The following is a 25,053-nucleotide window of genomic DNA, read 5'->3' as shown; positions in this document are numbered from 1 at the left end:
GAGGCTAGGAAAGTTTTAAGGACTATCACAAAGCCTACACCAGAGATTCCCAAACTTTCTGGGTTTACAAGACCTATAATGTGTCAGTAAGTTTTTCACAGGCCAAAAGACATACCTAACCATTTTGTTAACTAAGTAATCAGGTTCAAACAACTTAAGATATATGTCCTAATAACTTAGCACCTGTGTTGGGCACTGCACAACTTCTCAAACCTTAAGATCAAATTGGACACTGCCTTCCTCTTTGTCTATTCCATGTAGATTTTCACATAGTACTTGCATTTTGTCATAGCAACTACTAAAAACTCTGCTTTGTAAAAATATGGTATCATTGAAAGGAATGTAGCAATCCAATTTTGAAAATGAGCTACCTCAAGCTAGAAGTTTGTGTGGCTTCCAACAGATGTTGCTGTGTTTCCCTCAAAATTTTTAAGCATCTCTTGGCACACCTGTGAGTTCTCTGCAGTGCCTTATAGACTCCAAAAGTGCAGTTTGGGAACTATGGGCCTTGGAAAAAGATGGCAAAGGATGCCACAAAGGCAGTGGCAATAGGAAAATTGGAGAAAGGAGGCATTCTTCAGAGAAAAAAAGCAGTAGATCCAGAGATGTTGTCTGAAAGTATAACAGTGCAAATACTTGAGAAGTTACCCACTCCCCAATAGTCCTTGCTTCAATGAAGACAACAAACCAAATTTTTTAATCAAATGAATGAAGCTGTTAAAATATTTATATTAATTTGACAGCTTTATATGTGACATAGATTAAATACACTGTTCTCACTTTAACACACAGACACACACACACACACACACACACTCACACACACACACACATACACACTACAAAACAACCAAAGGAAGAAAATTCAATTCAAATTTTTGACTCAATAAACATGTCTGAAGTACCAACAGGAATTATCATCCAGCATCTGCAAAAACTTTACTTCAGACAGATACTTGAGAAAGAATCATAAATATGATAGTTCTAAAACCTGGCTTGATGATTTTAAGCAATTAGGGAACTTCTAAAATGACAGATTTGCCAGCACCAGACTTACAAAAATCTGCAATTTCTCATAGGCATGGAAATCTCTGTATTTGCAAAGGGCTCTAGTGATTCTGAAATCAGCCAGTTTGAGAGGAATAGCTAAACAACACTATCCTATAAAATATTCTGCAATGGTAGAATTGTTCCACATCTGCACTGTCCAATAGGGTAGCTCCTAGCTACATGTGGCTAGTGAGTACTTGATATGTAGCTAATGTGCCTGAGGAACTGAATTTTTAATTTAATTTAAATAAAATTAATTTAAATTTAGATGTAAATTGCTGGATGTGGTAAGATGCTTCTGTACTGAACAACACAGAACTTGATGACTTACGTTAAGTATTTATTTTTCTAAATAAATTGTACCCTTGATTTAAATTAGGTAATCAGATAATTAGGTCTCTTGGTCATATTCTCTCATAAAGGGTCTTTATAAAGATTATATATTATAGTGACATAAGTATTATCTAATTTAACAGTCTGAGTCTTTTGTAGGTGAAGACTATCTCAATTGCCATTCATATTTTTTTCATAATAAAAATCCTCTGAATTAAGTTCTAAGCAAAGTCCCTGCAAATTAATTAGCTAAAAAGAATATTATGTGAGTCAATGTGCTTTCCTTTTTGCCTTAGCTGCCAGTAAACTCAGAACCAAGTCCAGTGTCCAATGGTAACTCCTCCTAAGTACCTGGTAATATGTACTTTCACTCCTCTAAGACTATCTCTGTTCTATTTATATCCCTAAATTAGTCAACATAGTGTTATTTTAAATTCTAAAGCTGACAAACTCTTTTGGACATTGGCAAAGTATCAACTTTTAATATGATAACTTCCTTTCATTAAAGTCAATCTTTTTTGTTGTTTTTGAGGTAAAGGCTCATTTTTAAAGTCATACTTAAGTGTTTTGTTATTTAAAAAGTATTTTAAAAATAAAAACACTGGGCCGAAACCGGTTTGGCTCAGTGGATAGAGCGTCGGTCTGCGGACTGAAGGGTCCCAGGTTCAATTCCAGTCAAGGGCATGTACATTGGTTGCGGGCACATCCCCGGTGGGGGGTGTGCAAGAGGCAGCTGGTCGATGTATCTCTCTCATCGATGTTTCTGGCTCTCTATCCCTCTCGCTTTCTCTCTGTGAAAAATCAATAAAATATATTTTAAAAAAAATAAAAAATAAAAATAAAAAGTTTAAAAATAAAAACACTGGGATCAATAACACCTGGAAAAAATGTTAACAGATCAAATTTACCAAAGAAAATCTTACCAAAGAAAGTTTATTAGCAAAGCTGTCTAAAAATATCACTATTAACAGTGAAAAATAAGACAAGCAAATACTGACATTGACAGCCTGTAGTAATTTTACTGCCCCCATTTCACAAACTCAATCCCACTCCTTTTAAAAAATATGCAGCCCTAGCCAGTTTGGCTCAGTGGATAGAGTGTTGGCCTGCGGATTGAAGAGTCCCGGATTCGATTCCGGTCAAGGGCACATGCAAAAAAATATATATGCAAAAGCCCTGATGCAGGATATGAACATCCCTATTGAGCATTCAGTTCAAAATGCTTGTACAATTTTTTCTTCAGCACACTGGACTATTTTTATATCATGCAGTGAACTACTTCAGTGACACTTTTGTTGAAATTTTCCACAAAATTAGAACAAACACATTTGATGCATCAATAGCACATTTTTTTAAGTTCTCTGAGCATTAAAGTCAATCAACTGCAAAACTAATGTGAAACTAAACTAAACTAAACCTTAAGAGTAGAACTTCTTCACATAATCTCTTAAAATTTCATTTTAAAAATCAACTTTAAAAATACATAAGCCAAGCCCAACCAGCGTGGCACAGAGGTTGAGTGCTGACCTGTGTGAACCAGGAGATCACAGTTCAATTCACAGTTAGAGCACATGCCCACATGGCTGCAGGCTTCATGCCCAGTGTGGGGCGTGCAGGAGGCAGCCGGTCAATGATTCTCTCTCATCATTGATATTTCTCCCTATTCCTCTCCTTTCCTCTCTGAAATCAATAAAAATATATTTAAAAAATACATAAACCAAGACCTGATACCAAAATAAGGCAAGAGAATTACACACTACCAAAAGATACAATTTACTCCATGGGTTCATTTAAAAAATTATGACAGGGGAAAAAATTTTAAAGAAAAACTGTCATAAAAAATATATCCTAAATATTACATTCATCATAGTATACATGCGCACACATGCAGACACACACACACACACAAATGTTGGCAAATTAATTCTACTTGATGGTTTCAGAGTACATTGTTGTAAATTCTTTGTTGAGGACACAGGTCCACAGGAGTTACCTTAACAAGTATGAAGTGCCACTGCCACTTTAGTACAAGTGTGGAGCCAGCCTATCCTTATACTTTGGGAATATTGCTTTGGTAGTGTGGAGCCAGCCTATCCCTATACTTTGGGAATATTTTCAGGTTTTAATGCATAGATAAGTTGTATTTTTTTTCCATCAATTCAATGCCAGACAAAATCCTTTGTGCCAGACAGGGTCAATGGAACCAAAACCAAATTTCAAAGACAAAATATTGAGTTCTCAATTCTACACACTCTCAATACTAAACACACCTTTTTTTTTAGAATGAATACCACAAGTTCCTTAATCAGACCATCCTTCCAACATGCAATAGCCCAAACTAAATTGCCATGACAATACACTGTGATCCTTTATCTTTCCATCTCAATTTCTCATTTCTACTCAGGTCACCTTTCACTGTCTCCTGATAGTCACTATTATGGTGATCTACACCTTACCCAGACGGTTTATCCTCAATATTTCCAATCAACCCGGTCCACACCCCTACCCTAGTCAGGGAGCAGCATTGACAACTTCTATGTTCTATTTCTGACCCTATCGGAAGGAGGGGGAGGGGCGCTTGTGGAGTAGTGTTTATAAAATCTACAGTAGTGTACAGTAATGCCCTACGCCTTCACACTCTCACCACTCACTCACTGACTAACCCAGAGCATTTCCTAGTCCGATATGTTCCATTCATAATAAGTACCCTACACAGGTGAAGCATTTATCTTTTATACTGTATCTCTACTGTACCTTTTCTATGTTTGGATACATTTAGGTGCACAAATGCTTACCACTGTGTTACAAATGCCTAGTATTCAATATAGAAACATGCTGTACAGGTTTGCAGCCTAAGAGGAATACCAAATAGCCTTAGTATATATTGGAGGCTATAACAACTAGGTTTGTTTAAGTGCACTCTATAATGTTTACAAAACAACTTTGCCTGATGGTGCATTTCTCAGAAGGTGTCCCCATAGTTAAGTGACACATGACTGTACTAAGTGACTACAGCCTCCTCTCTTCCCTGAGCTCGAGACTCTTATAATTAACTGCTCAATTAAGACCTCCATCCGGATGTCCCAAATTTTAAGAAAAGCAAAGCCAATTCTTGATTTCTCTTTCATGCCAAACCTTGTCCTTCCCAAGTGTTCCCCATCCCTGTAATTATTATATTCATCTGGTGGCTCAGGCCAAAAAAACTATAATCATTACTGATTTCTCTCTCACTTTATATCATATCTAATCCATTATTAAATCCTGTCAACTATACATTCAAAAACATTTATTTCCAGTAACACAGGTATATATATTTGTCAAAACTTTCCCCTTACCAATGTGGCACAATTGGTTGGAGCATTGTCCCCTGTACCGTAAGGTCACAGGTGCAATTCCCAGTCAGGTCACATGCCTAGGTTTTTGGTTTGATCCCTAGTGTGAATGAGTGCAGAGGCAACTGATCGATGTATCTCCCTCACATCAATGTTTCTCTCTCTCCTCTCTCTCTCTCTCTCTCTCTCTCTCTCTCTCTCTCTCTTTCACCTCCTCCTCCTCCTCTTCTTCCTCCCTCCCTTCCTTCTTTTCTTAAAATGTATTTCAAAAGTAGGTTCTTCACATCAAGGCTGATGTACCTCTGTCTAACTCTACTAGATGGTCAACAGAGAAATGCTTGTTTAATCCACCCAGATTCAGAAGTGGATCTGAATTACTTACTAATGTAATTTGGACTTCATAAACTCAAGTTAATTCTTAAAGTGCATGTAGCATCCTGATGTCCAATTGGAATGTTAAATTGGGTTCAGTTACAGATAGCTTAGAACATCTGATTAAGGAGTTTATATTTACTCAACAGGCCAGCATCACAAAGTTAAACACTGGAAAGAGCTACTTTTTTTACTTTTCAAATCCTGAGGTCACAAGGTTTGCAGAGAGGTGTGGAATAATGAAAAAATACGAGGTGTTACTTTGAAGGATATATATACACCTTTTTATACCTCTAGAATTTTGAACCATGTGATTACATTATCTATTTTTAAAATAAATTATAATTAAAACTATTTAAAAACAAGAAATTCTTATGTGACAGAAAAATCAAAAACAAATATATTTATGCCTTTTTAAGAAAAACATACTTTTTGAATGCCATAACTAAGAATTAGATAGAAAAAATATAAGAACATAAAATACATTATATGTTTAGGTGATGTAGACATATACACAGAAATCTAAAATACATGCTCATACATAATGGTTCTTTATCAAAAATTAGGGAGGTTTGCCAAAACCGGTTTGGCTCAGTGGATAGAGCGTCGGTCTGCGGACTGAAAGGTCCCAGGTTCGATTCCGGTCAAGGGCATGTACATTGGTTGCGGGCACATCCCCGGTGGGGGATGTGCAGGAGGCAGCTGGTCGATGTTTCTCTCTCATCGATGTTTCTAGCTCTCTATCCCTCTTCCTTCCTCTCTGTAAAAAATCAATAAAATATATATTTTTTTAAAAAATTAGGGAGGTTCTACTGGAATTGGATTCTACAATCTAAATTATCAAAACTACAATATGCCAATTTTCAACTAGTTTCCTTCAGTACCTGAACAGCCATTGAGTGCTCATATGTGAAGACTTCTCTCAGAAGTCTAAAAGCCTGCCAATGATAAAAGAATAGAATAAGAAATAAACTACGATAAACTACAGTCTCTTTCTCTCAAGCTCATCTCCAGTGGCCAGTCTCAACACTTGCCAACAGCTACATCAGTTAAGAGAGATTAATAATTAAATGACTTGGGGACAACCATAAGAGTAGGAGATATAAACTTCTATCTTCAAATTTGCCAGAGCTCTACCTGGCAATCAAGGAGTGATGAGGAACAGGATCTCGCAATACAGGGTCATTCTGGTTTTTGTTCCTGACTTAAATTCTAGAACACTACACCATGAAAGTATCAGGAAGTGGACCCTGTTGAACTGAGGGAAATCATGCTGCATCAATCAGGGCAAAGGCTAAATATGATAAATGGCAACAAAAAGAAAGCAGAAATCCCAAACCCTCTAATCTATAGAATCCATCTTTTGATCAAGGACAAAGTGCTGTGAGTTTACTCATGGCCTAGATCTCAAAATGTGGCCTCCTTAATCCCTTACCTTCATCCTGTTACCTGCCATGTCTAGATTCAAACCCTATGGCTATGACAAGAGAACACGGGAAAAGTTTCTCTTCTCCATAATCATAGAAATAACACATTCTCCCTAGGAAAATATACCCTGATTCCCATTACTATGCCTTTTCTAAATCCTTTGAGTTTCATCTTCATTTCTTTGAGTTTCAAATTCATGTAGAATTCAGTGTATTTTAAATATACTTTATCCTAAAGTTCTGAATGGACACTTGGTAAGATTTAAAACATGACATTAAAATACTGCTTTTCGCCCGGCCAGTGTAGCTCAGTGGTTGAACATCTACCCAGGAACCAGGAGGTCATGGTTCCATTCCTGGTCAGGGCATATGCCCAGGTTTCAAGCTCAATCCCCAGTGTGGGACGTGCAGGAGGCAGCCAATCGATGATTCTCTCTCATCATTGATGTTTCTATCTCTCTCTCCTTCTCCTTTCCTGTCTGAAATCAATAAAAATATATTTTTTAAAATCCTACATAATAAAACCCTAACATGCAAATTAACCAACCAGCGGACCGACCAGTCACTATGATGTGCACTGACCACCGGGGGAGGGGGGGGCCCCCCCGAACAGCGGTGGTAGCACTGATCAGGGGCAGGGCCAGCCAGCAGGTGGCGCCAGGCTGCCATCCAAGGCAGGTGCCAGCGCCGCCCCGCCCCCCCCCCCCCCCCGCCATCGCCCCGCCCACCAGTTGCCCCACATATGACCCTGATTGCTGGCCAGGCCTAGGGACCCTACCCTATATACTGGGAACAGTCTCTTAGATTTAAAAATTAAAACCTGGTAAGGCTACTCTAACACTGAAAAAACAGGATGATGCAGCGATGACATGCATGGACTCTGGCTTGCACATTTTGTGGTCAGCCCTGATTCTGACACTTAAACTGTGTGACAAAGCCAATCACTTCACTTCTCTCTGCTTCAGTTTTTTCACCCATAAGATGAGGAAAATGGTACTACTGCCTCAGAAGGATCATGTTATGTACTACTTTTTATAATCAGGGCAAAAAAATGTAGCTGCCCATACAACAGCAAGATGCCTTTCACCTGTGTGAAAAGTATGATCACTAGTGCATGCAGCATCCCGGATTGTGAGAGGGGTGTCCAACTGCCGGTTTAGGCCCATAAACCAGCAATTGGACATCCCCTGAGGAGTCCCGGATTGTGAGAGAGACCCTCCCCCACCCCGTGCATGAATTTCGTGTACCAGGCCTCTAGTAAATAAATAAGACAATGGTACCTACATATACAGGTTACCTCCAAAGACACAACCTTAATAAAATGATAACTTATCTTTCTTTTTATAGTTTATTCCTTCTTCTCTAATTTATACCAGATGCATTTTCCTATCCTCTCAATACTTGCAATTTATCTTCAATGCCATTACTGATGTCTCTTTCCTTTTATTCAATTGGCTATCTCTAAGTTTCCTTCTTTATCTTTTATTCTTCCATACCCCCAAAATAATACCTAAACATAAAAATAGCTAATAAAAAATTGTCTTACTATGTGCCCAAGTCTATTTTTTTCTTATTTCCTTTAAATATTTTCTAATTCATAACACACACATCCAATAATTTAAGATTTATTGCAGCCGAAACCGGTTTGGCTCAGTGGATAGAGCGTCGGCCTGCGGACTGAAAGGTCCCAGGTTCAATTCAGGTCAAGGGCATGTACCTTGGTTGCGGGCACATCCCCAGTGGGGAGTGTGCAAGAGGCAGCTGATCGATGTTTCTCTCTCATCGATGTTTCTAACTCTCTATCCTTCTCCCTTCCTCTCTGTAAAAACTCAATAAAATATTTTTAAAAAAAAGATTTATTGCAAAGATCAAAATGAGGAATGGTAAAAATGAAAGAAGAAAAAATTATAGGCTAAAAGTGTAGAAATCGGTCCTAATTTGTATCTATCACAGAACCCTATGAAAGTAAGGCAAAAGGAATACGAACTAAAAGTCATTACAACAAATTTTTATATATTGAAAAGATTTTAAAGCTCTATTTAGGGATCCACTTATAAATAAAATTCCAGTACATCAAACAAATATTATTCTTTGAGTCTGTCACTTTGTAAGTTTTAAACTATATTGTTAAATAAGGGGGTAAAGGGGAGAAGCAAAATATTTAGAACTAATGTCTGAATATTCTAGAACATCCAAATGTTTTTTAGTGTTAAGGCCAGATCCTATCATAAAGATCCTATCAATAAGAAATACTTGTAATGAGGATCTTCCTCATGTATTCCTTAGCTTGGCTAGTAGCACACCCAGTCTTCCAAGCCAGAAATTTGGGTGTCAACTTAGACCTTTCCCTCTCCCTCATCCCAATTCTTTCCAGACCTCTGACTGATATGACCACTTATGTGTCCTAAGTGTTCGTCCAATCTATTCTCTCCATTCCCTCTGCCACTGCCTTAGTCTAACCCTTTTCCCTCATCTTATCTATTGCAACAGCTACCCCTAACATTACTATGCTTCCATTCACTATGATCCTTACTCCATGCTGTCATCAAGTGATTTTCCAAAATGCCAACCTACTGTCTCTTCCACCCAAAACCTTTCACTATGTCCCTATGTAGTGAAAGATTTTGAGTGGAAGAGACAGTAGGTTTTTTGAGGATTTGAATCCTTCCTGCTTCTCAAACATCATATCCCACTGCACTACCCCCATCCTGCACTTTAAGCTTCATCATTATCAAAATACACTGCTTGCATTTCCAGCACACCCAAGCTATTTAATGCCCCATGCTTTTGCATAAGCTGCTGCTTCAGTCTAGACTATCTTTCATTTCTTCCCCACTTGGCTTCCTGGCCAACTACTATGAATCTTTGAAAACCCAGCTTAGATTCCAGGAAACCATCCCAAGACCCTACCCCCTCTCTATCCTTAAGAGTTAAATATTTCCTTCTCTGCCAGCTTTGTAAGTAATAATGGCATTTGTTGAGCATTTACTATGTGCCTGACTCTGTTAGAATAATTTTCATGTATTAACTCATTTAATCTTCACAATAACCCTTCCTATGAAATGGTACCATTATTACCTTTGTGGATATGGAAACTAAACCACAGACAATTAAATAAGCTGTCCCCAAGGATGCCCAACTGTTAAGTGATGGCCACAGATTAAAATCCTGACAGCATACATATTTATATTATTGTACCGATCACAGTGAATATATTTACATGATTGTCTTTACCCTGAACTATGAGCTCCTTGTAGGGATTATGTCATATCCAACTCTAAAGCCATACTCCCTAGTATAAAGTGGGTAATCAGTACATGCATTTCTTGAGTTGCATATAAAATAACATTCCTAACAAGTTCAAGAGAAAATCACTCAGAAACTAGTTTCCAAATAAAAATTCAAATATGCTGTACAAGTTCTTGAATAGAGCAAGCCATTTTTTCCAACTAATAAAAAGAATGTCAAATAGAGAGATTAATACAGACATGAGATTATAGTTCTTGTGGACAGTAAAATGGACTTATTTTTGCAGTAATACTTCTTAATTACTGCAATATAAATCAAAACCCAAAGGACCCTTTGCTTAACATTAACTTTTTTTTCTCTCACTAAATAAGAATTCTTCTTACTGATCATTCAGGGCAGTGAAAAGAAAGCCCTAAATTTACTTTGCTCAAGTGGAAAGAAACAAATCATAGACCAGCACTACTAATTGCTTCCTTAAGTCTGGCCAAGAAATGTATCCCATTAGACAATTAAAATAAAACACAGTTGCCTGACTAAGCATATAGCAAAAGAATTTCTAAGGTTATGTAGACTGGCATTCCATTATTCAAATAATGAAAAACTCTTTATTTTTAGCAAAGAAAAATGAAAAATCAAGAAAAAATAACATTATCACCATACCACAAGAATATAGATTTTTTTAAGTTAAAATATATGCTTATGTTTATAATATTCCAATAGCTATTCTGTTGCCTTCAAATTATAAAAACCAAAGTTATTCTAATTCTAACACTAATGATGAAAGACTTCAAGACCAAACCTACTGTATTTTAGTATGCTCTCACAGTTACAGTCCTCTGAGCCATGCTGAAGTGCAATAATTAAAACCCAACGAGACAATACCAGCAGCAACAATGCACACATTACTTGTTAGAGTAATCTGGACCCTGCCCTGCTTCTACACACTTGTACACCACAGAAAGGTAAACCTGCTGTCAGAAGCAGCAGAGTTTAAGCCACAGTGAGTTTAGGCCACAGCAGAGCAAACTCTACCCCCAGGCATGCCTTACCATTTTTTGGTGCACTCAACCATCAGCTCCTGGTAGGAGGCCACAAATTGGAACTTAGATGCATGTTTTCCTACACGCTGCAGTCTCTTCCAAACTGAAGCCATGATGATCAGTCAATACACTGGAGCAGTTCTGGATTAGCAACACAGCAGCTTTAACAAAGCGGAGGGTCCAAAGCAAAAAAGCTTTGCATGTATGTCTGTACTTTTAAAAACTCATCTACAACTTGAAATGATGTCTGGGGTCCATAAGTCTTCTCCCTGTTTCACAGGGTATATCCCATCTTAGATGAATGGCCCAGCCAAGAGCAGTGTGATACACATGACAGGATGAGTGAGTGGAGGTTCCCTCATGGAGACATCACCATCCCATTTCAGAGGCTACAAGATGTGTATTCCGAGAACTGAAAAGCAAAAGAAAGAGAGAGAAAAATATAAGGAGAGAAACATGACAAGCGACTAACCACCCACGTCTGATAACCCTGCAACAGACATCCCCAGTTCTCCACACGTTTCCAAACAATGAAACAAAACACCAACCTCAAAAGCCAGCAAGTAACATCAGAGATACAAGACACCCAGGGGAAAAAAAATGACAATTCACACTTAAGACGTGGAGCAGTCCATCAGCATCCACAACAATCCGGAGCCGCACGTCAGGGCCCCACATCCCCGCCCGGCATCACAGCAGGGCGAGCAGAGCGGGAAAGTGCACGGATGCTGTCCCAGGTCCACGGCCCAAGGGAGGAGTGGAATATTTTAAAATAAACTTTGTTTTTTTTCACCCGATAATGAACAGCCCCGAGTCCTAGAAAGTGTGCTTGGAACAAATTAAGGAGCGGGGAGGAATGCCGTTGTCGAGTCCGAGGGGGAATGGATGGGGAACGAGGAGTGGAGGGAAATCTCCAGGCAGAGGGAGGGCAACGTCCCGGCTCCAGGCCACTGGGGCTCTCCTTCCCCTCCGCTGCCAACCGGAGAGAAACGGAAACTCCTGCCGGGGCGAGAAGCGATGACCAGCGGGGCGAGTGCACCGTGCGGGGCCCAGGGTGCGGTGCCTCCCTCCCCCATCCTCAGGAACCGTCCGCCGGAGCCTCCTCCGTTCCCGCACGGAGCCCAGACCCCTGCCCCCCGGAGGAGGCAGGCGGCGGCCCGTCCGCGGTCCCTGTCACCCAGGCGATGCCCGAGGACCCCAGCCTGGTCCCCTCGCCCCGGCCCCGCGCCGCACGTCCACTCCCGGCCCCTCCTCACACCTCTAATCCCGCTGTCGGGCTGAGTCTAGCCCCGTACCCGCCTCAGCGCTGCTCCTCCGTCGCCGCCACAGCAGCAGCCGCCGCCGCCGCCACCGAGTCCTCCATCCCCGCCGGAGCCACATGGAACAGCCGAGCCAGCCGTGGCGCTCGAGGGAGCCCGGGTCTGCAGCCCCTCGGGCGGACGGCGCGCCTCACGCCCGCCCCCTCCCGGACGGAGTCGCCCCGCGAGCGTCCCCCCACCCGACAAAAACCCTGCCGGAGCCGCCGCTCAGCGCCCAGCACCCCCTCCCCCGCCTTCCTCCTCCGCCACCATCAGCATTACCTCCCCCGCCGCACCTCTCACACTAACCCTACGCCCACAGCGGCTCAACCGCCGTCCGCTCCGCCGCCGTTGGCCAGCCCCGCGCATGCCCCGCCCACCTCGGCGGCAACCCTTTGATCGGCGGGGCCTTCTCATTGGCCTATCCGGGTGCCCATCACAGCGGCTCCACTCCCAAGCGCTGGAGGTGTTTTTCTCCCGCAGCCGGAACGCTGCACACCAATCTACCCTTCTTATTTAAAAAAAAAAAAAAAAAAATTGGAACTTACTAAGGACGATCCCGCCCATTCCTCTGATTGGCCTGGAGAGGGAAGCGACAGGCAGGAGGCGTAAGGAGTGTTTAGGGTGAACTGGAACGCGGTTGCTGAAGGTGAATGCCTGTCAGCCGCGAGCCGGGTGCCGGGCGGGGTTCCCGGCTGAGTCGGTGGTGGGAGAGCGCGGGGCTGCCTGCGCTGCAGCTGTGGGCAGTGCCACTGGCTGCTGCGGTTTTCTCTCTCCGTCTCCTGTCCCCACCCCAGGAGCTGGGTGCGCCCTCTCCTCCGACACTTAAGCAACTAGGGTGTTTGTGCACCCAGCCTTGTTTTCACCCGATTTCTCCAGACAGATGGAGGTTAGGACCCTGCCAGTCCCCGCCTAACATTCAATCAGCTGGTCCTCAACGGGACTCAATGACACAAGCTAGACACAAAATGTTTACGGTGCAATTTCTTCTTGTTCTAATTTTTTTTTTCAACATTTCCTTGAATCTCCTGGGTCTTTTTCCCCTGGTAGGAACTGTACATGGGTTTTGGGAGTGGCTGGCATATAAAAAAGGTAGTTAATAGGCAAAGGGGAGGATAAAATCATCTAAGAAGAGTGTGAGGGCAGGGGTAACGTAACCTTAAAAGAGCCAAGGACTCTTTTGGGAATATGATGAAAGCTCATAGACGCTTTCCCAAGGAGGAAAAAAATGTCCAGTCACAAATTTGCTTTCAATTTTAGTTGCTCCACAGACGTCTGGTGTAGAGCAAGAGGACAAAGAATGGGATTGGGGGGGGGGGGGGGGCGGGAAGAGATCCCAACATTTAAGGAATAAGCAGAGAAAGTGAGAAAGAGACGGAGGAGGAATGGTCAGATAAGTAAGAGCACCCTACAAGCAATTGGCAAATATAGGGTGTCCCCCCCCCCAAAAAAAAATATACACACACTTTGAATAATTATAAAGGCAGTATTTATTAAAAATACATTTCATTTTCAAAATTGAGCTATCAGCTGTTAAAGTGTGTATACATTTTTTTGGGACACCCTGTAGTTTCAAAAAAGAAGGAAGCTAATATATAAAAAGAAAATAAGCAGGATGGGTTCTGGAAACACTAAGGGTTACTAATCTTACTAAGGATGGGGAGTAGGATGCATGGACAAAGTAGCCTGAAAGGTGTTAGGGTAGAGAGAATGATTGATTCTTTGAGAGACTCAACAGAAAAGCATTGATGGGTGAGAATTGAGCACATCTATAGAGATATTGGGGAAAGAGACAGGAGAAAGACAGATGTTGAAGAATCAACAGAGATGGGGAGACAGAAGGCTTGAATCCAGTATCTAATTCTATTTCCATTGCAGTACAGAAAGTAAACCAACGTGCATTTTACAGAAAAGGACATACTAGTAGATTATCACTTATTTTGCTATTGTAATAATTATAAAATATTAAGACAACCACAGTAATTATATTGATTCTTATTTTTTGTGTACATCTTAGTAAACCTGAGTGGTTTATTAACTCACTCCAACCTACAGCCATTATGATCTAACTAGAGGTCAGATGCACGAAATTCATGCAAGGGGTTCAGCTTCGTCTGGAAGGTCCTCCAGGCGTTCCGCTGTTGGGCTGTCCAGTCTAATTAGCATATTATGCTTTTATTATTATAGAACCATGATATATTCTGCATCATTAACAGACTTTAAGTATATGGGGTTTTTTAAATAGCTAATTTATTTTTAAAAGATTTTATTGATTTTTTTTTTTAAAGAGGGAGAAGAAGGGATAGGGAGAGAGAGAGAAATGGCTAATTTAGAAAAATAGTCAAACTATTTTAATCTAAGTTGCCCTTCAGAAACAACCCATGTGATGATCAGGAGGCTTTTGCATCCTATTTATTATTGTTCTTCAGAAGTTCTCAAATTTTCTCATGTGGTCATCCTGGTTTCTTTTAATACTATGTCCCTGCCTCAAGAAAAAAAGGAGACTTTATTGTAAAGAAATTATCTTAAAAGCAACCAGTTTTAAGTAAGTTCGTTTCTTTAAAAAAAGAAGAAAATAAAAGAACTATGCTGAGCCCCCCTCCAACCTTCCCCCCCAGGAAATCTTTCTCAAGTTGTAGGAAACTTAAGAGACCAACAAAGAGTTTCTTAAGACAGCTCTTCTTTGTAGGAGAAGTATTTTTCTTGGATATAAACTCTTATTTTTCAGTCTTGCTGCAGAGGTAGCTAAGAAGAGACCAAGGAATTGAAGCAGACCTTGACATTGTTCAGCTGCTGAGCTCAAGTTCATAGCCTGGCTCCTGGAAGCTCCACAGAGCAGCTACTTCTTCCCTCATAACTTTTTTAAAAAAATAAAATAACCTGTCTACTAACTAAATTTATTGAAGAACCTTCAATATAGAATATTTTAATGTATTTTGCCCAGGAAGCTGATAATTATTGAATATCAACTGATTATTGGTCATATTAAATACTATTATTAGTACATAAAAGATACAGTCCCTGTTCTCTAAGAGTTTTCATAAACAGATGTTCAGCATGCATGCAAGAAAGCAATATGAATTACTTAAATCTCTGAGTTCCAGCTTCGTATTCTGTCAAAGGAATAAACATGCCTAACTTTCTGGGATGTCGAGAAGACGCAAGATATGTATGTAAAGTACCTGGCACATAGTAAACAGTCAATAAATGGTCATTGATAATATACACTATTGTGCTTGGTAGCAAACTCAAACATCAAGAAAAACAAACAAACAGAATTCCGCCAAAACCGGTTTGGCTCAGTGGATAGAGCGTCAGTCTGTGGACTGGGGGGTCCCGGGTTCGATTCCGGTCAAGGGCATGTACATTGGTTGCGGGCACATCCCCCAGTAGGGGGTGTGCAGGAGGCAGCTGGTCGATGTTTCTCCCTCATCGATGTTTCTAGCCCTCTATCCCTCTCCCTTCCTCTCTGTAAAAAATCAATAAAATATATAAACAAAAACAGAATTCCAATCAATACTTAGTTGCTACCAAACATCACTACCTCAAAGACTAAAGGATCTCAAAAGAAACAGTGCATTTAATATTGTTCCTTTCCTATTAACTCAGTGATTACCAACAGTATAACACCAATAGTTTCTGTGGACTCAGGATTTCATAATAATTACTAAGAATTCACTTACCCTCAATCCTCCTGACTACCTTGTGTGTCATTTATTAGCCGAGATCTGTTGGCATGCTAGAAGTTACCCTTTCTTGAGGCCCCCATTTCCCCAACCTACTAGCAGAGACATCCCTCTTCCAAGGTGGAATTGCCTACTGTGGTTCTGCCTCTTTTTAATCCTCTGTTTACTCAGGTCTTGATTTATCATCTCCTTCTGTCCTAGGCCTAATCTGCATAAAATAGACCTGTGGGTGGAAGTTCGTTTAATTGTCCTGTCCACTTGACCCAAGTGTTGATCACAAAATTGTACAGATGTTTTACTTAACAGAGGCATCAATATTTGGAATCATTTTGATTTTGCCTTTAAATATCATCAAGCTTACAGTGAGGCTAGAATATGAAGAAATAAGTGAAAAATGCCATCCAAAAACTTTAAATCCTCTCTGCCATGACAGTTTTGAAATTATTTTCAAAGACGCAACTTTTCTGTTTCAGAAGCCCCCCAAATGAATATTCTAGTCAATAAAATGCAACTGTAGATTTGAATTATCATTCCTGGTGATAAAATTCTTATCTTTGGGTTTTATAGTTTTTGCACTAAAAATTGTCAGAGGTATTATAGCAGGATTTAATTACTAAAATAATTTATCTGTGCCTTACTCATAGTAATAAGATTTACTCCCAATAATAACAATGCAGGGTTTTTGCATTGTTTTCCATTACCATAGCACTTATACTACACAACAATATTACTGCAATTTTTAACTGCTGATGAACTTATTTCTGTTAAATCTATAGCAAACAATTTACTTCCAACAATCCTACAGTAATTTTTATGTACTTAAAAAACTCACTGTGGCCCTGGATGGTTTGGCTCAATAGATAGAGCGTCGACCTGTGGACTGAAGGGTCCCGGGTTCGATTCCGGTCAAGGAACATGCCCGTGATTCGGGCTCAATCCCTAGTGGGGGGCGTGCAGGAGACAGCCAATTAATGATTCTCTCTCATCATTGACGTTTCTATCTCTCTCTCCCTCTCCCTTCCTCTCTGAAATCAATAACAACAATGGAAAAAACCTCCCTGTGGCAGGCTAATACTTTGAAATGTTAACCAATGGTTTTTGTAGTAGTTGTTTTTCCAACTATTTCTTTTTATCCTAAGGCCACTCCCAAACCCTTATAACCCACCCTAAGCCACCCTCAGCATCACACCCACTCTCACTTAGGCTTGTCTTTGCTCATTATTTCAGAAAAGGAGTATAACAGAATGCAGAGAAACAGAATTTTTCCTTGGTTTTTGAGTTTCAGGATCCTATCCTTTTAGTGAGTAATGAAATGGATCAAGTTAGAGACCTGCACTGTCCATTATAATAACTTCTAGCCACGCCGAATACTTTAAATCTGACTATTTCAAATTGAGATGTGCTGTAAGTATAAAATATACACCCATTTCAGAGACTTAGTATGTAAAAAAAACAATGGGCTATATCTCAATAATAATGTTTATATTGACTAGCTGTTGAAATAACACTCTGGATATACTGGGTTAAATGAAAGGCATAAAATTAATTTCACCTGTCCCTTTACTTTTCTTAATGTGGCTACCGGAAAAATTTAAACTATATATGTGGCGCACATTATATTCCTATTGGACAGTGCTGGCATAGACAATAGTAAAATTTCCTTTCCCAGAGATGAGAAATGGATTTCCTGGACTAGAAGGAGGAAAAAGTTGGAAGAAATGTAATGAGAGGCTGGATGCTGGGGAATCCCTATAACTGAACTTACTGTCCTGTTCTCACTCTATGATGGCACAAGCCATGGAGAGGGATGCGTGAAATGGCAGGATCTGTCTATGGGATTTGAGAGCTGAAAGAGAGAGAACTTACGTTCTTTTTCCTTGTTAGAGCCCTGAAGAGGTGGCAAGACTCTTAAGAGAAGAAAAAGCTGGGCCGTGTATCTAGTCCGGCCAAGGCTTTAGAACAGCACTATTCAATAGAACTTTCTGTGGTGAAAGTTTTATTCTGAACTTGGCTATAGCCTCTAGCCCCTGGGGCTATTGGGCATTGAAATGTGGCTCGTGTAACTGAGGAACTGGAGTTTCAATATTATTTCATTTTAGTTCATTTCTATTTGAATAGCTGCATGTGGCTGATAGTTATAATGGACAGTGGAACCTTACCTAGTACCATGGAGATTCTGGAAGCCCAACATCATGATTCCTAGACACCCAAAAGGGTACAGAGCAGTGGAAGCCACCAGACCTAAAGGGGCCTTGCTGATAGACACAGATGGATGCAATCTGTGAGGCTGGCTGCTACTGAGGAATGATGCAGATTGGGACTCTCAGGGGAGTCGCCATGGGAGAGGAGAAAGATCCAATGTTCTGTCCCCTTCCTCCAACACCCTAATATTATGTAAGCCTCCTCAATTTCATTGATGCAATCCCTGCCAAACTGACTATGATTAAATGTCTGCCACTCCTTGTGAAATCAGAGTTTGAAACAGATATTGGGTTGAGTTATGAAAAAATGAAATAATGTTTTTTGCAAACCTGAGGTTTTTTAGATTGAGACCTTGTACCTACTATATAACCTTAACATTAATAATTCCAACACAATACATAGAAACCTACGTTTATTCTTTTAAAAGGCAGCCGTTTCTCCCCTCTGTTATTGTAGGACCCAAGTTCTTTGGTTGACATGAAAGCTTAGAAAAGCTGCATGAGATAACCGTCTTTCAACTAAAAACAGAGTATCCTTTTGTGAAATTGTTTCTGTTCCAGTTACCCATAAATGAATCTTTGAAGTTAGTCACAATGAAACTTTGCACCCTGAACCTGACATGGCAATAATTCTGGGGCCTCAATTATGTGTTAAAATTTTTTTTTGTCCAGCTCCACAGCATCTAGGAAAGGCCATCCTGGATCTGGTTGGTGGAGAGAGAGAAGCATCCTTGACTGCCTTGAAATTCAGACAGAAACCAGTCCACAGGTATCACCTATTGCTGATTCAGTAAGCCTTACTCCTGTTGGAGCACCATACTGAATAATTAGAATCCTCGGAAATCTTCGAGAGTATATCATGGGCAATGATAACATTTAAAATGTGGATACTCAAAACATTAACAATAACACAGCGCAGGCAGTAATCAGTTAGAATGGATGACAGTCATAAACCATTGGTCCAGCTATTCTATTGTGGACTAGCTAAATATCAGTTCTGACTCCAGAGTACTCCTATTATTCTGTACCATCCTCTCAGTCTGACTGTTCAAACTACTCAAGATAATTTCATAATAGTAAAGTCGCAGCCCACAAATGCCCTATGCCAAGGTAAATGCAGTTATCAGAGATGACTTGCATATTGCAAGTAAGTAGACCATTATTTGGATTTTTGCAACAAAGATTTGAGTTAGAATTAGGATTCCTTTCTGAGAAAGTCTTTGCTAAATTCTATAAATTTATCTATAAAATCAATACGGAATCTTGACCAAGGATTACTGGCATCTGCTTTTGTTTTTTTCCCTGTGTTTTCAATAATTAGAAGACATTTCAGGTAATCAGATATAGCTGTGAGCCAGTGTTTTCCTCTGAATAGTTCCTGGATGACTATATTTAGTATGAACAAGATAATATAATTAACATATTCCAAAATAATAAGGCTGGACAGGAAAGGCAAAATAAATAAATAAATAAAAATCAGTAGGTAGGAATTCACAAACTTGAAGGGCATTGAATATACCCACCACCCCAATGTGAATTTAAATCAAAAGCATTTTGAGCTCAAACAGTGCAAAAACAGCAGCCTGCTGAAATCATGCAGAACCCCACTTACCAGGGCACTGGGCACAGGCCAAGGCAAAGTAGCCCTGTTACAGAAGCCTGTCCCAGATGAGTTATAAAATAAACCCAAATTTCAGAGGCTAGGATTGACTCATGCACAGTTTGGGCAATCTGTTGGGCAGGGTGAGGTGGAGAAAAATTCCAGGGCAAAGGTGATCACATAGAAATCAGAAGAGAGCTGCAATATTGTCCCAGATCGCTCTCTTTAAAAATAAATAAATAAATAAATAAATAAATAAATAAATAAATAAATATTTTTATTGATTTCAGAGAGAAAGGGAGAGGGAGAGAGAGATAGAAACATAGATGATGAGAGAGAATCATTGATTGGCTGCCTCCTGCACACACCACACTGGGGATTGAGCCCACAACCCAGGCATATGCCCTGACCGAAATCGAACCATGACCTGCTGGTTCATAGGTTGACGCTCAACCAACTGAGCGACGCTAGCCGGGCACAGATCTCTCTTTTTATAAGTCACCGAATTAGTAACTGGGTTTAGAGAGAGTAGAACATAGCCAACTATGCAAAGAGGACTTCATGAAAGTTACTAGGTATTTCTTCATATTTGGATGCTATGTTTAAATATCCTCAATAATGAATCACTAATATCTTTCTCCAAGGACAGAAAGTCAGCTGTTGAGCAAGAGTTAAGATTTTGTGCCATGGTTCAGTCTTCTGAGGAAATCCTTATATCTTCAACATTAAAAACCATGATATTTTATCCCTGAAATTATGTTTAGTCCATTTTAGATACTGAATATAGTGCTAAGCTATACTTGTTGAGAAGGAATTATTTGACAATATTAATGTCCCATTTCTCATTTCATCAACTCATGCAAGCACCTTTCCCCTGCTAATCAGTCTACTTCATTGTAGAAAAGGAGAGTGTTGTGCTTGTGCATCTTTCTTTACACAACACATGCTAAAAAGATGTATATTTAGAGGTCATAACTTGATTACATTTTCAAAATTCACTCTTTCCTTGAACAACTGAATCAGAAACAGGAGGCCTGTTTGCTGACTGTTCAACTTCTTTTGTTCTTGTAAAAAACACATTTCCTAGCTACTCACCAAGCTACCTTGTGCAGGCCTCCTCTCCAGATGACATCACAATTAACAAAACAATAATTACCAAAATCCTGCAATTGTCAGTGATAAATAGAGTAACCTGCTGAGTACTTCTTCATACATGTCATGCTGGGAAGCGAACTGCTGCACAGCAGGCGTGATACCAATTGTTCTTTAACCCTGTATGTTATGGTTATCTGCAACACCCAGGAATGTTATTTGATCAAACAATTTTGGCAATAGTTCATTCTGCTTTCTCTTATTAAAATCTTATTAATTTTCAGCTGATTTTGCAAGCTTTGAGGCAACAATGTTACTTGTACCTGGTTTTGCTACAAGGTGTACAACTTAAAATGATAGTATTATTATTTTGATTTTTTTGGTGATATTTTTAGTGAAAACCCCATTAATTTATTAACAATTATCTAATTAATACTACTAAGTGAATCTACTAATCTCAAAGCACTGTGCTCAATATTGGGACTGCAGCACATCAAAAGAGACAAAATCCCTGCCCTTATGGAGCTCACATTCCTCATCAATTAGAAACTATTATTTGACGTTTGCTTTGGAAAATCTCTATTGACTGTGTTTTGTTTAACAATGACACAAAAACTAACTGAGAAAAGTGTTAGGAAAGCAATGCACTAGGGACTCACATTAATACATAGCCCACTTAATGAAATTCAGTTCTCAGATATTTGTTGTTGGACTTTCAATTTACACCTTTATTTCCTTGTGGCTGCCTGTGTAAAGTCACATGTAGACTTGTCACAACTCACACAGATTTATAATTTAAATTGGAGTCCTGTTTACAATTTGTACTTATTTATTTATTTAAATTGTATTTATGTTACTCACACAGATTTATAATTTAAATTGGAGTCCTGTTTACAATTTGTACTTATTTATTTATTTAAATTGTATTTATGTTACTATTTTATCGTGGTTTGTTTTTTCATTGAACCACTTTAGAAAAAATGATCCATTTGTTTAAATTATGACTACAAGGTAATGTTATTGTAACTACAAAAAATGTAAATTAACACATGCCAAAACTGAAATTACATTGTCTGATAGAGATGATCTGCAATTTGTTAAATGTTAGCCAAAAACAATCTGATCGATGCATCCTTGGAGTTCACATGCAACTTTATTTATTTATTTATTTATTTGTGTTTTATTTATTAATGTTTTTTCAAGATTTATACATGCCCTAGCTCATCTTAAAAGAAAACCACGCAAACATTTAACTCACCCCAAGAATAAACTTTTTTCTTGTTCTTAAGATCTTCTTAAAGATGACATAAGATATTGCATATTATTTAGTGGTTAGAACAGTATTGTCATTGTGCTGAGAAAGAGAAGAATGGAGTGGAGGTAAAGAATATCCTTGATTTTTAAATAGAGCTTTTAAAATAAAAGCACATGGTTTAAGATTTTCAAATATATTATATCACATGCAACTTTTAAGAATGAATTGGTTATAAGAATGTGATAGGATTTTAAGGAACACATATTCATCCTATTTAATTTCCCTTTTTGATACCTTAAAATAATTTTTTAAAGTATAAATAATAGCAGCTTATTTTCACTGCCCTCTACTCAGAAACATTTTAGCTCTCTTCCTAGATATTCTTAGAGGTAAATAATTAAAGGTTAGCTTTTATCTTTTATGTATTCTATGATTTAAAAAAAATTTTAATTTTAAAGTACATCTATCGGAGAATAAAGACTCAAAGAGAAAAAACAAATAACTTCATGCCAGGGTATTAAGATTATGTGATACCATTTTCTTTTTTAAATTCTCCTTTAATGTTTTAAACTTTTTAAAAAAATAAAAATTATTAAAATTGCATAACTGTAGTCTTAAAGATATTGTATAAGTCATTCCACACTCTTTAAAATGTTATATAAAATCTTTCCATCTATATTTTTTGTTTGTTTATAAATCATATCTAATTGTTAAAAATGAAAACTCTCCCCAGAATAAATTCATTTCTAGCACTCTAATGTATTTTGATTCTGGATCTATTTTGCCCATAGACACACTTCAGTTTGGGGAGGAAATGAAGACTTTTCTTTCACAAAACAGTCTATTCCTAGGAATCTTTTCTGTATTATGTAGCATAAAAAGAAGGGTGAAATTTCTTTTTTTTAAATATGCTTGTATTGATTTTAGAAAGAGAGAAGGGAGAGGGATAGAGAAATTGATCCAGCTGCCTCCTGCACACCCCTACTAGGGGATCAAGCCTCCAATCTGGGCATGTTCCCTGACCAGGAATCAAACTGGTGACCTCTTGGTTCATGGGTCCATGGTCAACCACTGAGCCACACTGGCCGAGCAGGATGAGTCTTCATTGGTACTTTTTATATGCTTGAACTACTTTGCTTAGATTTAGGACCATGATTTTCATGGGCCTGTTGGCTATTTTCTCCATCATCTTCTAATTTGAGGCTCATGTTTGACTCCCCTCTTATTTTCATACTAGAGGCCCAGTGCATGAAATTTATGCTTGGGTAGGGTCCCTAGGCCTGGTTGGCAATCAGGGCCGATCGTGGCCTTATGGCTGTTGGCTGGGGCCTTTCTTCCCTGGCTGCCAGCAGCTGGCCCGCCTCCCTTGGCCCCTCAATTGATCGCCCCACTGGCCATTGCCCTGGGCCTCTCAATGTGGGGCGATCGTGAGGCGATGGCGGGGCCTCCCGACCAATTGCATTGTACCCACCTTGGCTGGCCTGGCGCCAGTGCGTGTCACAGCGTGGTCGTCTGGACGGTTGTTCCACTGTTCGGCCATTCAGTCGATTTGCATATTGCGCTTTTATTATTATAGATTCTATGTGGAAGATTCTATTCTCTGCTTCAGTGTCAAGTCAGGTGGTTGATATAAGCAGATATTTACCAAGTGCCTAATATGTTCAAGAAGGTTTTGAGTTAAAAATAACTCAAGGATTGTAAACTTATTTCAGAGAAAAATATATAAAAGTGTAAACTGTAAAAAATGTAATAGCTTATCAAATATTCAAATAACAGTCTAAGACAAAATCAAAAGGTGAAATATTGTCATTTGCAACAACATGGATGGATCATGAGACTATCATGCCAAGTGAAATAAGTTAGAAAAGGACAAGAACTGTATGATTTCGCTCATACGTGGGATACAGAACAAAAAGCAACAAACAATCTCATAGATACAGACAACAAAATTATGGTTACCAGAGGGGAAGGAAAATGAAGAGGGCAAAGGTGGTCATATATATGGTGGTTGAAGGAGACTAAGACTTGTTGGGGCAAGGGGAGGCGGTGAGCACACAGTGGCATATACAGAAGTTGTATTATGAAGTTGTACACCTGAAATGTATATAATGTTATCAACTAATGCTACTCCAATAAATGTAATAGAAAAAGATATAGAAATAATGGCAAAAGAAAAAAACCCACAAAAACAGTAGGCTATGAGTAGTTAAGTTTTTCAGGAGTCAAAAGTTAAACATGAAAATTTTCTATTGCATAGAGGTGGGTGACCCTAATTTCTATGTTGTTCAAGGGTCAACTGTATATAAACCTCCAAGTCAAGGCAAGCAGACACAATTCTCAGACAATTGGTAGAAATATAATGATTAGGAAAAAGAAGCAAACCTCTTGGATTTGTAGCTGTAAGGATAAATATTCTGCTGCCAATGACCTCTGCTAGCTAAGTCCATCTGAGAAAGAAGCCAAAACTGAGGAAGTCAAGAAATGAAACAGAGTTGCTACATTTGCCTCATCTGTAAAATGGAATAAGGGAACATGATACTTTGCTCTCTGGAGATAAAGGTTAGAAGACATAAAGTCTTAAGACCCCATCCAGCTCTACTTCTGTGATTTTAAAAATTTCTGCCTTTAGTAAATCGATATATGTGTATGAAATAAAAAAAGAAGCTTTTTGGCTGGGGGAGGGGATCAATTGGGGGAAAGGGAGACATATGTAAAACTTTAGACAATAAAAAAAAGAGACTTTTTGAATTAGAATTTCTTGCTAGTTGTTTTCATTATAATATAGTTTTTGCTATCTTTAGAAGGTTTTTTTTTCCCCTGTTGGGACTATTTTTTATTATTTCTGTCTAACTTTAATTTTATGATTGGTCAAAAATTGAAAGTGTATAGTCATAATTCTCATAGTCAACATGAAGGCAGAATAGTGTTTGTTAGGAACATGGAAGATATTCCTACATGTAACAATTCCTAATTATTTTGCTTCTACCCAGCTCTAATGAGGGAGAGTAACCATAAGTTAATTTTAGTCATTTTGTAAATTATCTATGATAAATTATAAACAAATAAAGCATTGATAGAACATATTACTCTTTATACAGCTTCTACACTAATAAAAGAG

At 39.0% G+C, this 25,053-nt stretch overlaps 1 protein-coding gene across 7 annotated transcripts in view; it reads right to left on the bottom strand.

Annotated features, from left to right (window-relative positions):
* EHBP1 (EH domain binding protein 1) overlaps window positions 1-25,053 on the bottom strand; it is a 442,179-nt gene that overhangs the window by 329,627 nt on the left and 87,499 nt on the right. For all 7 annotated transcript variants that reach the window (XM_054728303.1, XM_054728309.1, XM_054728302.1 and 4 more), the window contains one exon: window positions 10,813-11,215. In XM_054728303.1, the coding sequence (XP_054584278.1) occupies window positions 10,813-10,916 (104 nt within the window). In that variant the 5' untranslated portion in view covers window positions 10,917-11,215. The remainder of the gene's footprint in view (window positions 1-10,812; window positions 11,216-25,053) is intronic.

This window comes from Eptesicus fuscus, chromosome 16, assembly GCF_027574615.1.
Source record: "Eptesicus fuscus isolate TK198812 chromosome 16, DD_ASM_mEF_20220401, whole genome shotgun sequence".
In the NCBI taxonomy this organism is placed as follows: domain Eukaryota; kingdom Metazoa; phylum Chordata; class Mammalia; order Chiroptera; family Vespertilionidae; genus Eptesicus; species Eptesicus fuscus.
Note: the sequence above shows the minus strand (reverse complement) of the source record. Positions and strands in the feature narration are given on the sequence as shown.